The sequence below is a fragment of the Myxocyprinus asiaticus genome, chromosome 10, assembly GCF_019703515.2.
Source record: "Myxocyprinus asiaticus isolate MX2 ecotype Aquarium Trade chromosome 10, UBuf_Myxa_2, whole genome shotgun sequence".
NCBI lineage: Eukaryota > Metazoa > Chordata > Actinopteri > Cypriniformes > Catostomidae > Myxocyprinus > Myxocyprinus asiaticus.
The window spans coordinates 38,188,855-38,205,847 of record NC_059353.1 but is presented as its reverse complement, the minus strand read 5'-3'; the positions used below and the strand labels follow the sequence as shown (position 1 = coordinate 38,205,847).

The 16,993-nt window shown below is 38.9% G+C and overlaps 1 protein-coding gene across 2 annotated transcripts in view; it reads left to right on the top strand.

The window, feature by feature from the left end:
- LOC127446873 (adenylate cyclase type 5-like) overlaps window positions 1–16,993 on the top strand; it is a 96,065-nt gene that overhangs the window by 46,594 nt on the left and 32,478 nt on the right. For both annotated transcript variants that reach the window (XM_051708175.1, XM_051708174.1), the window contains exons 2-5: window positions 3,889–4,038; window positions 4,455–4,576; window positions 14,292–14,403; window positions 15,935–16,062. In XM_051708175.1, the coding sequence (XP_051564135.1) occupies window positions 3,889–4,038; window positions 4,455–4,576; window positions 14,292–14,403; window positions 15,935–16,062 (512 nt within the window). The remainder of the gene's footprint in view (window positions 1–3,888; window positions 4,039–4,454; window positions 4,577–14,291; window positions 14,404–15,934; window positions 16,063–16,993) is intronic.

The window sequence follows — 16,993 nt, the reverse complement described above, 5'->3', positions numbered from 1 at the left end:
TTACCATTACTGTTTACCTTGGTGGAGTAATGCATACCAGGATCATCCATTGCAAACACTGTGTTCTTTGAAGGATATGTTTCACTTAACCTTCTGCTGCCCTATTATTTGCATGACATAGTGATGCTATTTCGATTAGTAATTTGAATACTTAAAGTGAGTTTTGTGCTCGTACTGGTGGTAAAGATTCCATAGTAGCCTAATCTTACATCCTATCTTCCGTTTGCTTTGTGTGCTTTTAATTGTTTGCTGCTAGTACAACAGCTGGTAAACAAGTGGATTGCTTACAAAGAGGTGGAGAGTTAGGGAAAAATTATGCATTATCACACAAACGTAGCATAAAGGTTTTAGATGGCACATTTAGCTTCTCTTTTTATTTGAGAAAGGAGGTGTGAATATCTTAATAGCCTAGTAGGCCTAGCTAAAACAACTTTTCTTTCTATTTTCCAGCTCTTGTTTTTTTATAATTTTTTTATTTTTATCAATTAGACTAAACCGCCATTGTTCTCAAGTACATTAAAATGTTTAATTCAGTAACTTCAATACAGTAGAAAATAGGCAAGTTTTCCACTCACTATTTTCACTTGAGGAACACAAAAATAATATTATCTGTTCATACCAATACATAGCAATATTTACCTGCATTATTTTTTTTTACTAAAACAAAAGTGTAGAAGTGGCTGTCGTGATGCTAGGGTTGCCAGGGCAATGCTGTGCAGTTCTTTTGTGTGTGTTATTTTGATGTGAAATTATTTTATTATTATTTTTCTGAAATCAATGATACAGTACCACAATAATAGACCGGCATGCAACAAAGTGGTAGCCTATTCAAATAATTGCCTCTGCAATAATCGGCTTTATGAGCTGACTAATAAAAACCTGTGCAATCCTGACCCCCAGAAGGTGGTCGCTTGACTCATTCGCAGCTGGTTAGCACAAAAACACGTTTACTGTAAATGTACAGTAGGCGATAGCTTTTATCGCCAATGCTTTATTACATTGCGTCTAGTCAGGACACGATGTAAGAATCCAGTGTTGTTAGCCATCAGCCTGGCTAAGACACAGGATGGTTAGGAAAGAAAAGCTCTCTGTAATTCCATAAACCCGACGGCAGCTGTTGCAACTCCCAGTGTTTTCATCTGGCTTCGGCAGTTTGCTGCACTGACTGCCCTTGACAGAGAATGAGTGATTGGCTTCACAGAGACCATCCCCCAAACTCAACTCTGCTCATTATGCATATGTCCAACAAATGCAGAAAGTGGATCATCACGACACTCAAGGTGACAGGTTGTATTATTACTCATCCGGAATGAGATGAAAAACAAAAGGCTCATTTGAGAAGTGTGATGCATACATTAAACCATTAAAAACAAAAGTGTTCCTAACCTTGGTTTCCCCTCTGATGGCTGTTGGATCCCCCCCATTCCTGCATCTTAGAAAAAGCACTATTACATGACCTCTCCCAATCGGTGATGGAGGGATTCCATAAATTTACTAACAAGGCCATTGCAGAATGAGTAAAGGGAGTGTATTAATAGAGGATTATTGCTTGGGAGTAATTGCATTGCTGACTGGAAGCCTTATTTGACGCATGTGCATTTCCATGGCACTGGTGGGACAGGAGTTAATGCACAACTGGGCCAGAGATCCTACGCTCAATGCAGCAGACACCCAGCACCACACTGCAGCTGTTGCCCGAAGATAATGTTATAGTGATATACTGTATCACATATATTTAATCTGCAGAAGTTAATTGAGCTGTAATGAAATGGCTTTCAGGGTCAGTCTCTGCCTTCTATGATACTTTAATGGCTGAGGAAAATGGACTTCTAGGTGTGTTTATTTCGAAGTGTGTACACAACGGCTGTCTTTTCTCACTCTGCGTGTAGTTTACACTTTCTCAGCTGACATCTTTCTTCTAAATAACCGAGGACAGGGACAGGAAGGACAGGCAGATGAAGACAGTAGCTTGACTATGCAAAAACCCGCTTTAGCTCAATTATAACAGCACATAACACTGGAGTTGCGAGTTCGATTCCAGGGCGTGCTGAGTGACTCCAGCCAGGTTTCCTAAGCAACCAAATTGGCCCAGTTGCTAGGGAGGGTGGAGTCACATGGGGTAACCTCCTTGTGGTCGCTATAATTTGGTTCTCACTCTCGGTGGGGCACATGGTGAGTTGTGCATGGATGCCGCAGAGAATAGCGTGAAGCCTCCACACGTGCTATGTCTCCGCGGTAACTCGCTCAACAAGCCACATGATAAGATGCGCGGACTGATGGTCTCAGATGCGGAGGCAACTGAGATTCGCCCTCCGCCTCCCGGATTGAGGCGAGTCACTATGCCACCACGAGGACTTAGAGCGCATTGGGAATTGGGCATTCCAAATTGGGGAGAAAAGGGGAGAACATTTTTTTTTTTTTTATAACAGCACATGTAAACATACAGACTGGGAACACGTAATCCATTAGGCTAAAGGAACTGGTGTGTTCTGGTGTTCTGGACCCTGAGGTCATGGCTGAGATACAGTACTGTACTGGTGTCCAGGTGTTCCTAGGAGAATTGGTGCTGTTTTAAAGGCAAAGGTGGTCACACCGAATATTGATTTAGCTTTTTTTAAGTTTACTGGACTTTGTATGACATTAAGTGATAAATGAAAACTATTTATGGCATTATTTTTGAAGACATCCTCACTATGCAACATTTTTCACAAGTGCCTAAAACCTTTGCACAGTACTGTATATCCTCTTTGACATCAAAAATTAAAGGTGCAGTCTATATTTATTTATTTATTTATTTATTTGGTTATTGTTGAACTTTTTGTGTTGCATGAAATTTTATTTATGGGAAGAGTTTGTGATTCTCATAATCACAAACTACATCCATCCTTAAGAGTGTTAACAGATGATCCCGCAATATTCACAAAGTTAAAAGTTATTACAAATGCAAAACCGCTTTCACATGTATTGTCTATGCAGAGTACAAATACAAAAGGCTAGGCATTTATTTGTGCATTAAATAACAGATACTGTAAATTACAAATGAACTGTGTGGATTTGTGGATTAAATTGTGATCTTACAAAACAGTACATACATTTATGCATTGTTTTGAGTGCCATGTGCATTGTGAGAGGATTAGATAATTATAGAAATAAACTGGAAAAATAGAATTATGGCAAAATAGAAGTCATCGAAGCACCATCCCCCATCAGCCCCCCATCAGATTTCCATAACTATTTTTCATGTACTTTTTAAATAGACATGAAAATTGTTGAATTTGGGGTTCCATGACACTTTAAAGACCTTAAAAATTGGCTGATTAAGTCAACAACATTCCGGTGCGGTTGCCAGAAATTGAATCCCGGAATCCTTATACATGACTAAGACATTGTATTTTCATTATCTAGTGTCTACCATCAAACCTTTTGGTGACTGCGGTCCATTTTTAAAGTATCCCAAATGCTATAATACCCACGATTCTATGATTTTAACCCTCAGTTGTGTTTTTAAATTAGCAAATTTGGCATGGAACCCTGGTAACACTGCTCACGTGCTGTAGCTGCTCTGGGGAAGAGAGAGCAAGAGGACAAGTGTGCAGCGCGCATCTGCGCTGTTCAGAATTTTTTTTCAGAAAAACTGTTCAAAAACTGTTCAAATTGTTTTTTCTTTCTGCCTTATTTTGTGGTCATTATGAGAAAAGTATTCTAAAAGTTTTCAAACAAAATTTTATAAGGTAACTGTATTCTCTATACAAGTGCTTGAAAGCAGGGGCTGAATACAATTACTTAATTTTTGTATTCTGAATTCATAACGCCATTACATGTATTCCCTTACAGCCCAACCCTGCGTATACCATGTTGTTTGATGTTGTATTGTGCTTTCTTTCACAGCTTGTGTCCAACGTCCTGATCTTCTCCTGCACTAATATAGTTGGTGTGTGCACACACTACCCAGCAGAAGGCTCACAGAGACAAGCTTTTCAGGAGACCAGAGAATGTATTCAAGCTCGATTGCACTCTCAGAGAGAAAACCAGCAACAGGTGAGAGCCCACAGAAGTCGAGACCCCTGCTGTCTGTGAATGTGCCATCCTGTCTAAGAGATTTGTTGCTCAGCATGAACATTTTGCAAATGCAGATTCAGTGTCCTAAAACTATTTTCACACTTTTGCACATTTAAGTCACCCTTAAAAATGTCTGAATGTCATTGCATCAAACCAAGCGGCATCTGCGAACGAAAGAGTCTTTACCTTTTCTCACAACTAATTTTACTTTTTTAGCCACCAATGACTCTCAGCAGTGTTGAGGTGGATTGAGTGGATAAACAGGGGCATAGAACATTGAACTCTTCATTAAGAGAAACCACTGTCCATAATGGGATGGCATTTTTTTTCTCTTTCTTTTTACCCGTCTGTCCTCTTTCCTCTTTCCCCCTTCATTTCATTGTCATCTTTTGCAGGAACGCCTCCTACTCTCTGTGCTTCCTCGACATGTCGCCATGGAGATGAAAGCCGACATAAATGTCAAACAGGAGGATATGATGTTCCACAAGATTTACATTCAGAAGCATGACAATGTCAGGTAAGAGTGATTCCACAAATAGCTACAAGGACAGGAATCAGTGTTTGCATCTGAAAGCACTTTTGAAGCATAACCTTCAGCCTGAACTTTAACCTATAATAATCAGTTGTTGATGTTTTGAGATTGAAGATTGAAACCAATGTTCTGTTTCAAAACCTAGAACTGGCTTGCTATCTGCTGCATACATAGATAGCTGCCTTCTAATGGGGTCTTTGTGAAAAGTAAAAAAAACAAAAAACATATCCGTCTTTTTTACATCAGTCTGTGCTGTTTTTAAAAAAACTTTTTTTTATGTAAACATCTACTAGACCATCATCTTTGACCATTCCACCACGTCCTGTTTTTTCAGCATCTCGAGCAGGAGCACCGCATTTTAAAGACGCCATTTCAAGTTAAAAGAACTTAAACTTTTCAAAACAAACACTCAACACCTGAATTTTGTTTAATTTATTGCATTGCGTCCAGCTTTTTTAATGCAAGAACAGGTTCTGTGTAAACGACCTAGCATCCTAACAGAAATGAAACCACACAAGTGACTGATTTGGAACCCTGTACATGGGTTGCAACTCCACTTACAAAGTGTTTGGCATTAGCATTGTTGCTAAGCTAACAACGCAATATTTTAATGAACATTTAAATGCATAGCACACAAAAAAATGTAGTAAGTAGTCAATTTCTAATCAGATAACAAATGAAACCACACAAGTGACTGATTTGGAACCCTCTACATAGGTTGCAACTCAGCTTACAAAGAGTTTGACGTAAACATGTTGCTAAGCTAACAGCGCAATACACTAATATGCTCGGAAAGCAGCATAATTATGCATTATAAATACCTACCTTTTCAGAACAGCCTTTGCGTCGGGGGCACACCTACTGTATGATACCTTTATAATGCTAGGTAGGTAGCTCACTAGGTTTTGAAACAGTTCAAATTAACAAGCATTACATATTACTCCCTCTTGTGGTTTTAGAAAGGAAAGCAATTGTCCATCTCTTTCTCCAACTTGACCATCCATGTGCCAGACAGCATTTCTGAGCATTTACAGACTGAATATGTGTTGATTTCCACTGCACCAGACCAATTAGGATCCTCGCAAACACAAAAGGCCGCACTGTAGTCTGCTATTACATCTCATGAGGCTCAACAACCGAACAGGAGTTGTAGGCCATTCGTCTTTGATCTGTACTTCAGCTTTAAATATACAGCAGCAATAATCTTATAAACTCTAAGAGTTCGCTTCTAATGCCCCAATGCTGTCAGAGTTGAAACAGGCATGTGGGTCTCAGGTCGATGGCAAAGAGCAGGACTTGAGTATCCATGTGATGAAGGCTGACTATCCATGGTGAATAGTTCTAAATCTGGAGTAGTAAAGGTTAACCTGAGAAAAATAAAAACAGTTTGACAGGGCAGAAGTTGGATAAAGCACTAGTGAGCTATGGCAAGGTTAAAGACCCCCCTGCTTTTTGAAGTCCAGATGAAATGGCTTGATGAGCATAGTTTGCTTTTTTGTGTTGACATATTTCCTACTGAAATGGTAATGTAACAAACAATGCTTCACCAAACACCAGTCCAAGTTTCAAAAATATTATAATCCAATTGTCCAGGTGCGTAGACACAAAAACATGCAGGAGTGAAAAAATAATGAGTCCGCACTCAAAATAAGAAAAAACTCACATCAATTTATTACTACAGATGCCTCAATTGAGCAAACATTTTTCAAAAAGTGCCAAGTCAGCAGCAAAACATTTTCGGAATCACCCCTTCATCAGTGCTAAATAAACGGTAGGTAAGACAAATAGGCTTTAGTTTACGTCACAGCCATGAGCCATGATTTACTACTTGAAATTGCTAGTCAGAAGCAGGTGGTTTTCGGGTGAGGGACATTCTCACTCTAGACAGCATTTGATTGGGCAAAAGTTTGTATAAGCCTCAGAGTGCAAGAGAAGAGAAAGGAAGAGAAAGACTGTACATTTTAGATGTGCATATACACCGATGAGACAAAACATAATGACCTCTCACAGGTGACGCGAATAACGTTGATCATCTCCTAACAAAGCCACATGTCAAGGTCTGGGTAGATTACATGGTAAGTGAACAATCAGTTCTTGTAGTCAACATGTTGAGTGCAGGAGAAATGGGCTGGAGTAAAGACCTGAGCGACTTTGATAAGGGCCAAATTATTATGACCAGATGACTAGGTCAGAGCATTTCTGAAGTGGCAAGGCTTGTGGGGTGCTCCCTGTCAGCAGTGGCGAGTATCTACCGACAATGGTCCGAGGAGGGACAGACCACAAACCGGTGACAGGGAGTTGGGTGCCCAAGTCTTATCGATGCGCGAGGGCAATGAAGGCTATCCCGTCTGTTCTGAACCAACAGAAGGTCTATTGTGGAACAAGTCACAGAAAATTTTAATGATGGTTTCGGGAGGAATGTGTCACAACACTCAGTGCATCGCACCCTGTTGCGTATGGGGCTGTGTAGCTGCAGATTGGTCAGAGTGCCCTTGATCACCCCTGTACACCATCATAAGCTCCTACAATGGGCACGCAAGCATCGGAACTGGACCTTGGAGCAGTGGAAGAAGGTCACCTGGTCCGATGAGTCCAGTTTTCTTTTACATCATGTGGATAGCCGTGCACGTGTGCACCATTTACCAGGGGAAGTGACTGCACCAGGATGCACTGTGGGAAGATGACAAGCCGGTGGAGGGAGCGTGATGCCCTGGGCAATGTTCTGCTGGGAAACTGTAGGTCCGGCCATTCATGTGGATGTCAATTTGACATGTGCCACCTACCTAAACATTGTTGCAAACCAGGTATACCCCTTCATGGCAATGGTATTCCCTGATTGCAGTGGCCTTTTTCAGCAGGATAATGTGCCCTGCCACACTGCAAACATTGTTCAGGAATGGTTTGAGGAACATGATGAAGAGTTCAAGGTGTTGCCTTGGCCTCCAAATTTCCCAGATCTCAATCCGGTTGAGCATCTGTAGAATGTGCTGGATGAACAAGTACGATCCACGGCGGCTCCACGTCGCAACTAACAGGACTTGAAGGATCTGCTGCTAATGTCTTGGTGCCAGATACCACAGGACAACTTCAGGGGTCTTGTAGAGTCCATGCCTAGGCAGTCGGTGCTGTTTTGGAGGAACAACAGCATATTAATCAGGTGGTCATAATGTTTTGGCTCATCAGTGTATCTCCTAAAAGTTCACTTGGATAACTTTAAGGTGAACAGTAGCATATATGGCCTAAAAACTAAAAGACGTGCACAAAAAGCCGCAAAAGTCCTTTTTGATTTCATGGGATCTTTAAGTATTCCACACCTTTGCACCACTGACTCCCGAAAATATTGCAAATCCTGCCAATCAGGTTAAAGCTTACTATTTTAAGAAATCTCTTGCCATGTTTGTTTGTGAAGGCATCAGCTGGTCAGTTATTAGTCATGGTTGGTCCGGTAGGCAGCTTGACTCCTGCCTCTCTGGGTTGTTGTTTGTGGTTGGAGGTTCTGTTTTTTTGCTTGTCCCATACCAACCAGTCCCAAAGGTCAGAGGAATTATGTGTGAATTTAAGTGTGCATTCAAGCGATTTGCTTTGCTTTCCATCTTGCTAATTGGAATATTGATAGGTCTGATACTAGAGGACCCAGTGTTTTAATTGCTGAGGACAGTTATGTAACAGCATCTGTGTTTAAATCTTTGCTCTTGAAGGAAACCTACCAGTTGTAGGATGATGAGCAAATCTGGTTTATTCATCTTCTACAGTACCTTCAAACATTATTGGACATGAATTATATCATAATTTGTGTGTACATGCATGCATATTTTTTATAAGAATCGTAAGTGTTGGGGGCCTGGGTAGCTCAGCGAGTATTGACGTTGACTACCACCCCTGGAGTCGCGAGTTTGAATCCAGGGCATGCTGAGTGACTCCAGCCAGGTCTCCTAAGCAACCAAATTGGCCCGGTTGATAGGGAGGGTAGAGTGACATAGGGTAACCTCCTCGTGGTCACTATAATGTGTGGTTCTTGCTCTCAATGGGGCGCGTGCGAGTTGAGCGTGGATGCCGCGGAGAATAGCGTGGGCCTCCACACGCGCTACGTCTCCGCGGTAACGCGCTCAACAAGCCACGTGATAAGATGCGCAGATTGATGATTTTAGACACGGAGGCAACTGAGATTCGTCCTCCACCACCCAGATTGAGGCGAGTCACTACTCCACCGCGAGGACTTAGAGCGCATTGGGAATTGGGCATTCCAAATTGGGGAGAAAAGGGGAGAGGAAAAAAAAAAGGTGTTGAACAGCTGGAACATTCTGCTTTCTGCTCACTGCATACAAATGAAATCAAAATATATGTGTAAATATGAATTACACAGAATTACCATGCATCTGTGGACATTTAGGTTATTATTAATGTGTTAAAGTTAATTCTCTCATTATTAACTCACCCAGATGTGTTTGATTTTTTTCTTCTGCTGAACACAAATGAAGATTTTTAGAAGAATATCTCAGCTTTGTAGGTCCTCACAATGCAAGGGAATGGTGGCCAGATATTCTTTTTTTATTCTAATTTTATTCTAATTTTAGCTAGTTGTGTTCTGACAGGGGAGATTTTTTTGATTTCCATTTGGAAAATTATTATGCGCATCCAAACTGTTGCATGCCTTTGTTTTGATCACAACCAGTTTTCTGAAAACCTATAATTTAGTCAGAGAAACTGAGAATTTAAAGGTGTAAAGTCAAAAGTAATTTTTTCACACAGATAGGAAAGATTTTTATAGAGGCTATGAGTGAAATCATTTTTAAAGAAAAGAACTCTCCATTCACTTCCAGGAAAGTATATTTTCAGATTTTGAATATAAATATATTTGTTACTTGTGATTTATTATGTATTAAACCCAGAAGCCCTCTAGCGTGACATCATATCCTGTCTGTTGCGATGTCCGAGTTAATTTTACATGCTCAAAGCCTAGTGTGTCTTTGGTGAGGGTCTTTAAGAAACCTCTAAATGAGCTCTGGGTTACTGTGGTGGGGTCGTGACTCCCAGGTTAGAGGTGAGGTGGTTAGACCTCTAAGCAGCAACTTTGATAATGGCCAAGTGGTGACTCCTGATGGATTTAGAGGGTCATGTTATATAAGCAGGACGTGTGACTTTGTGGAACATTCCTGGGGCTTTTTGTATTTGGCTGGAACGGTTGTCCTGCTGTTGTCCCTCAGCAGACTATTGCTGACCCAGTACACTCTCCGCTTATTGAAATGTTATTCACATCCTGTCATATTTTTTTTTTTATCATTTTCCTGTCAGCACAGTGTGATTTAAACTACATTGGATTAGGCAGCTACATTTGACCTTAGGGTTTCTGTCACCACAAAGCCATTAACATTGGCCAAGAACTATTGTTTTGTTCCCAGTGACACAATAAAAAAAAAACATTTCAACTCAATTCGTATCTCACCAGCTTCTATGAGAATAATGCATATACAATATTTAACAATGCATCATAAAATCCTAATTATGATGCACCACAAAGGTTAGACACAAACAAAATTAAAGTCAACTTGAGAAATCAAAATTAACCCTACATTATTTACTTTTTTTTAAGCAATAGTTTGCCCAAAAATGAAAATGATGTCATCATGTCATTTCAATTCTGGACCTTTTTTTTCCAGTGGAACACAAAAGGTGAAATGTTGAACAATGTGCTGGTGACTTTATTCCATATAATAAAAATGTATCTGGGCTGTTGAGATCCAAAAAACAAACAAACAATAATAATAAATAAATAATTTGTTTTTTCACCATCAAAATTTCATAGAAGTAACTCATATGAATTTTGCACTGTATTACAAGTACGTGGAATTCAAAAAGAGTAGGCATACAGTTGCTTTGTGTGACAAATAGATTGAAATGTAAGTTGTTACAGTATATACTGAAAACCTTTTCTGCTGCAGAAGTGCAAGTTTTTCAGCAAATAACAACAAAAATGTTGGCCTGTTTGTCACACAAAGCTATTGTATTGTCTTCATAATCTTTCATCAAAATTTAAAGAACTTGCTCTGTCTTTGAAGCAACATTCCTTTTCCACTGATGCCACCTAGACTGTGCGGACTATTGGATAATGTTAACCAATGGCCAAAGAGCTATTTAAATATTGTTGTAGCAAACTGTCATTAGAATGGACTCTCTTCACAATCCCATCCATTCCTTATGGGTAAAATCAAGTCCTGTACTACTACTATTTCTTGTTGAAAATCCTGTTTCATTGTAGAGTTAAAATGGGTTGTAAATGCAGTTTCATGCTGACTTTAAACATTGTAACGGGACACATTTTAACCAGAGCTTTTTTTTAAAGACTGGCATTACTGGTCTCCAAAGTGCTGACAATGTTGGTAGTCTTTCCTGTAGGGCCAAACTGGGTTTCATTTCATACTTTGCCTCATGTTTACATGCTTAAAAGCCCAAGATTACTAGCACCTAATAAAGGACCTAGAGTGTGTTTGTAATGGCCAGCAGAAATACTACGGAGCCCATAATGTGTTTGGATTCTCTTTAGAGAGCAGCCCTGCCATTGCGCCACACTGCAGCGACTTTTTCGGTCCAGGCGGTAGGGAGCCTATGAGTCACCCTTGAGCTAATGATTCAATAAGCTTTAAAGATCCGCCTGAGATGCTTCCAGCAGCACAACCAGCTTCAGGCCTGCCTGCCTTCAGAGAGCACTGCACTCTCTTGCTCTTTCACAATCAACTAACCTTAATCCACCCACCCAGGGGAGGCTATTTATTTGAGCTTTGATATAAAGCAACTCTATTAGAATCGTCAGCTATATATAAACCTCTGATCTATGACTAATATAAGGGTTTTAGTGTAAGGGAGGGTTAGAATTCAGCCTTAGTGGCATTTGTATGCTGTAGGCTATCTATACTTTTTATTTTTGAGTGAGTACGCCAATAAATGCAAACTCTAAATCATGTGTATGTATAATGTACACGTATAATGTTTACATCTAGTGGCTATACTTTTGAGACGGTGTGTATTTTTAATGATGATCTGGCCCCATTCAATTCCATTGTAAGTGCCTAAGTCAAAATTATTTTTTATGGGAATCAACATTATGCCACGTGCTGTCGATTGAGCTTAACTTGTATTGAACATGGAACATTTATTTAATAATGGATATAATTTTTATCGGTTCCTCACAAAGTCTATCGTATGACTTCAGAAGACTTGGAATACAGCACAAATAAGTCATAAGGACTACTTTTAGGGTTTTGTTGTCCTTTTTGGAGCTTGACTGGTCACTATAAGTTGTCGTTGAGCTGTGTGAAGGACAAAAAATTATCTTTTCTTGTTCCACATAAATAATAACAGAATACAGGTTTAGAATGACAAGAGGGTGAATGAATTATAAACTGGTGAAAATTTTTTTTATTGTATTTTTTTTATGGAAGGATTATTGATCTAGCATTATGGTCAAATGTATTCATTTAAGTTATCATGCTTTTTGTCTCTCGAAAAAATATTTTGTACACTCTGCTGATAATCTGCATATGTCGAGGTGACCGAGATGTGGACCTTTTTCCAGTGATGATGTCCAATGATGCCAAGCCTCCCTACCAAAGACACATATGGCTCTTCATCTAATGACCAATCTGTGCTCATGACAGATTATCGGAAACGTCCAGAATTGATGTTATAGCTAGCTCGCGTCCTAGTCCATATTAAAAAATAGCGCATCACTTAGTGTGTTTACATGCACACCAAAAAGCTGATCACTGTCAAAAAAATCAGCTTATTCAAAAACGGCAACGTAAGAAACACACCTTTACATGAGATTTGAAATCATTGGATTATTCTCTGCTCTTGATATTAAAATGTAAATGGGCATGCGTGCAGGACTTGCACACATTTGTTAAGCCGGTAAAGTATTTACATGCAACACGAAATATCGTTTATTGCTTAAAGCGTTTATGACCTTACCCTGATAAAAGAACACAGTTTAAGCATTTACAGGTCCTTACCCATCGACGGTTTATTAATCAGTGCATTGGGGTGGAAAAGCATACGAGTTTGGAACAGCATGAGTATGAATAAATAATGACAGAATTTTCATTTTTAGGTGAACTATTTTTTAAAGCAGTGGGATCAAGAACATACGCCTTCTCTGGCATCAAAGCAGCCTCTTAAAAGGGAGTGGCAACCATTACATGAGCTGACTCTTTAGCAGTACCATTGTGTGAGAAGAGCCTGCCCTCTGGGCCCCTTTTAAACATTTCTGGAAATCATCTTCGAGACTGAGACATTGAGTCTGAACAGAGAGGTCACACTGTCCCCAGTTTTCAGTTTCAATCAAACCTTGCCGTCTCCCTGCTGTTGTCATGCTTGCTTGAGTGTAAGACCAGCCCTGAGCTGTTTGTAATAAAGCTTGATCAATGGCAACATTTGGTGAATGCTCCACAGATTAACACTGAATAGGAAAAGTCATTACAGCTCATGAGGTTTTGTTTTGTCTTTTATCCGAGGTGCACAACAAAGAAGAGCCATATCTATTACTGGGCTCCCACAGGAGAATATCATGCTTTATTCACTTTATTGTCTCTATAGGCTCATCGTTCTCTTAATATGAATGTCTTCTCTTGCTATAGAAAACAAACTCCCGTGTACACCGGTTTACTGTGTCATAGGCATGGAAATGAAGCTGTGAAGCTGGTAACACATTAGTTAGCTGATATTGTGTCTATGTAAAGTCTGCCTTTCAAATGGTCAATTGAAATGAATAGCTGTGGGCGATGGTTTCATTCGTCAGTCAGGTAACCGTGGTAACCCTGTAATATACAGTACTGTTGGTGAATGTGCACCACACTGATCGGTGGGTATGAGGGCCTGAGCTATGAACCAAACCAACCAGTACTGTGGTGAATCACAAAATGACAAACTTTATTTTGAAGCAAATAAGTATTTGAAAATTGGACAAAGACAAAGGTGCAAGACTTTTGACAGTCCCAAAATGCATTGTGAATGATGTAATCGAATTAAAAACTATGGAAATATGTAAAAATATTGATTTTAAGTAGTTGAATTGGTAACACTTTACAATATGGTTCCATTTGTTAACATTAACAACATCAGTTAACGTGAACTTGGTTAATTTCAACATTTATTAATACATTTTTAAAATCAAATGTTATATTTGTTAACATTAGTTAATGCACTATGAACTAACAATGAACACTTGTATTTTTATAAACTAACATTAACCAAGATGAATAAATGCTGTAAAAATATATTGTTCATTGTTAGTTCATGATACCCATTGCATTACGAATGTTAATGAATGGAACCTTATTGTAAGTGTCACCGTTGAATTTAATTTTAGAAACAATATATTTAAAGTTTATTGCAAAATAATTAGATACTCTCAAATCACTTATTTATTTGTATATAACTCAATTGCGTCATTTATTGTGCGTCATGGACTGCAGGACTCTATTGTCGCGATTCTCTGATTAGTGGATTTTTGTCTTCCAGATCCACGGGTAGTGTAGTTATTCACCAGGAATTCCTCCATTAAACTATTTATTTTTATTTTTATAATGCAGTCTAATGGCTTTAACAGGAGTATATACCATGGATTAACGCTAGGATTGATGATGCATAATACACAAACCACATGCATCACTAACTCTTCCTTTTGTTTCTGCCTCTCTCTCCACAGTATTCTCTTTGCTGACATCGAGGGTTTCACCAGTCTTGCTTCCCAGTGCACTGCCCAGGAGTTAGTGATGACCCTCAACGAGCTCTTCGCACGATTTGACAAACTGGCCGCCGTAAGTGTGCGCAAAACAGCTTGCACCCTCTGCCAAATGACTGTTTTTTGGGCGAAATACGGTGTAAGACTGAGATGGAATCATATTAATTCTGTATTGCATACCACTCAGAGTACAGCTGACAGGAATAGACAGACCCCCTTCCTGTCGAAAGAGTGTTCACGATCATGCTTTGCACACTGATCTGTTATTCCAGCCCATCTCCTCTTTATCTCCACCAGGGGTGGTGACTCATCGCAGCAAAGTCACCATGTGAGTGTGCACATCCTCTGCTACAGCAGAGAGATGCCACTCAAAGAGAAAACCATCTGGTGTCTGTTCAGATGCTTGCACACTTCCCAAAACCTTCGGGCGGAAAGACAAAACATTTTGCGTGCGCTCTTCCACCCTGTTGATCAACAATAGAGGTTGTTGTATGGGCTGCGGGATAAATCGAGGCATGTGCTGGGGTGACATTCAGGTGGCTGTCATAAGACAGTGAGTCCTGTGCCCAGCCTGAGGGCAAGGTATACTCATCTGCTCTCCACTGGTTTCTCTATCAATTTCATGATGACTTACTATCTGAGTCACCTATAGTACTCTAATAACAACACTTAATATTAAAAGGTTAAAATACTGTCATTATTTAATCAACCTCATGTTCCTTTCCAAACCTGCATAACTTTTTCTTTTGTGGAACTGAGATGTTAGGCAGAATGTTACGGAATGACTATTCACTATTAATTTTCATTGTATAGAAAAAAGATGCAATGAAAGTGTATGGTGACTGAGGCTGTTAGTCCATAATGGAAGAAAGAACGTCAAATAGGTTTGGAACAAACTTATGGGGGTAAGTAAATGATGACAGCATTTTTTTATTTTTGGGTGGACTGTCCCTTTAAACTGATCCATTAGCCCTGATACAGATCACTTCTGATGGGCTTTCTGCTTATACGGTGTTACGCACTCTTTAAATCAAAGAGTGATAGCTATCCTTGAGATTAAGTTATCCAAGCAAAATGTAATGACAAACTGGCTTGCATTTTTGATTTCATGAAAATGGGATGCCAAGCATATTACATAAATAAATACAGTGCAGACGGAGATTAAACCTTGACCTCTCTAAACCATTTGGGAACAATTAGGTTTGTAGTTTTTGTTTTCATAAATCATATAAATCCCTGTGAAAATCCACACCCTTAAAAGGAAAAAAATTTGCGGTATGCGATTGTTGATAAAAGGGTTTTTTTATTGGATAAAAAGCTAAACTGTATGTGTAATACTGTCTTCTTATGGGATATCATAATGTTTTGTGCAGTATATAATGTTTTAGGATAACAGGATATATTTATATGTTATAAATACAAAGAAAATTTAAAAAAATGTCTAATATATACTACATAATAATTGATTGTTTTGCAAGGTGTTAGGCCCAATTTTGGACTCATTGCCTGTTTACCTAGTGCCTGGCATTATCATCTATCTCTGGTGATCCCTAGAGCGAGTCACTCTTACACTCTCTGGCCTCTCTCTCTACGCTGTGCGTCTGCAGGAGAATCACTGTCTACGCATAAAGATCCTGGGCGACTGCTACTACTGTGTGTCTGGACTGCCAGAGGCCCGAGCTGACCATGCGCACTGCTGCGTTGAGATGGGAGTGGACATGATTGAAGCCATCTCGTGAGTATTACAGTACATCTGATTATCAGAAAGGAAGATGATGGCTTTTGTGCCTTTTTTGAAAAAAAAAAAAAAAAAAAGATTTTTTTTTATATATATATATATATATATATATATATATATATATATATAGATATAGATATAGATATATATAGATATAGGTATATAAAACATTTTTTTTTTTTTTTTTCTTGAAACCAAAGTTTAAATGCATCACACATTTCTTTGCCTTAATGGTCATTGTGGATGTAGCTTTTTGTGACATACTGAAGATCTTTAGACAACTATACATAACTACTCTGTACGGTTGATCCAGATACATGGAAAAATATATTTTTCAGTTGTTTCCAAGTCTTCACTAAATTATTGTTAGAAATGATGCATTGATACAGATTTGATTCTGCCGGGTTATTATCCATTCTTTAATTTAATTCTAAATGGTTACCTAATTGGAAAGGTGGCAACGGAGCACTGGAACCGGAATGAAAAAATAAAGTTTCTGCTCAGAACGAACCGAAATGAAAAGCATTTCGTTTTTAGTTGTCAGAATTTTCTTAATATATTACTTTGATGTCATTATATTAAAATATTATTTATTAAGTATGTTTTGGTGCTGTAGGGCAAAATTAAAATATGTTTTGATGGCTGTGTTAATTGTTTTGAAAGTATCAAACTTAGTTTAGAGAAATATGTTTAATTTGTTGAGGAAAAAATACTTACTGTTGTACTGTTGAATTTCTTTGAATTGCAATTCAAGGAATGCCTCTTTCTGTAATTCATATTCAAATTCAAATTTAACATCCAGTGGGGTGTGGTTCAGTTCAAATTCCAGTTCATGAACTGAAAGGGAGCCAATACTTACATACAGAAACTTTCCCAACCCTTACATTCACATTGCGGTGAATCCAGATCTATAGCTGGGCAGTATGAA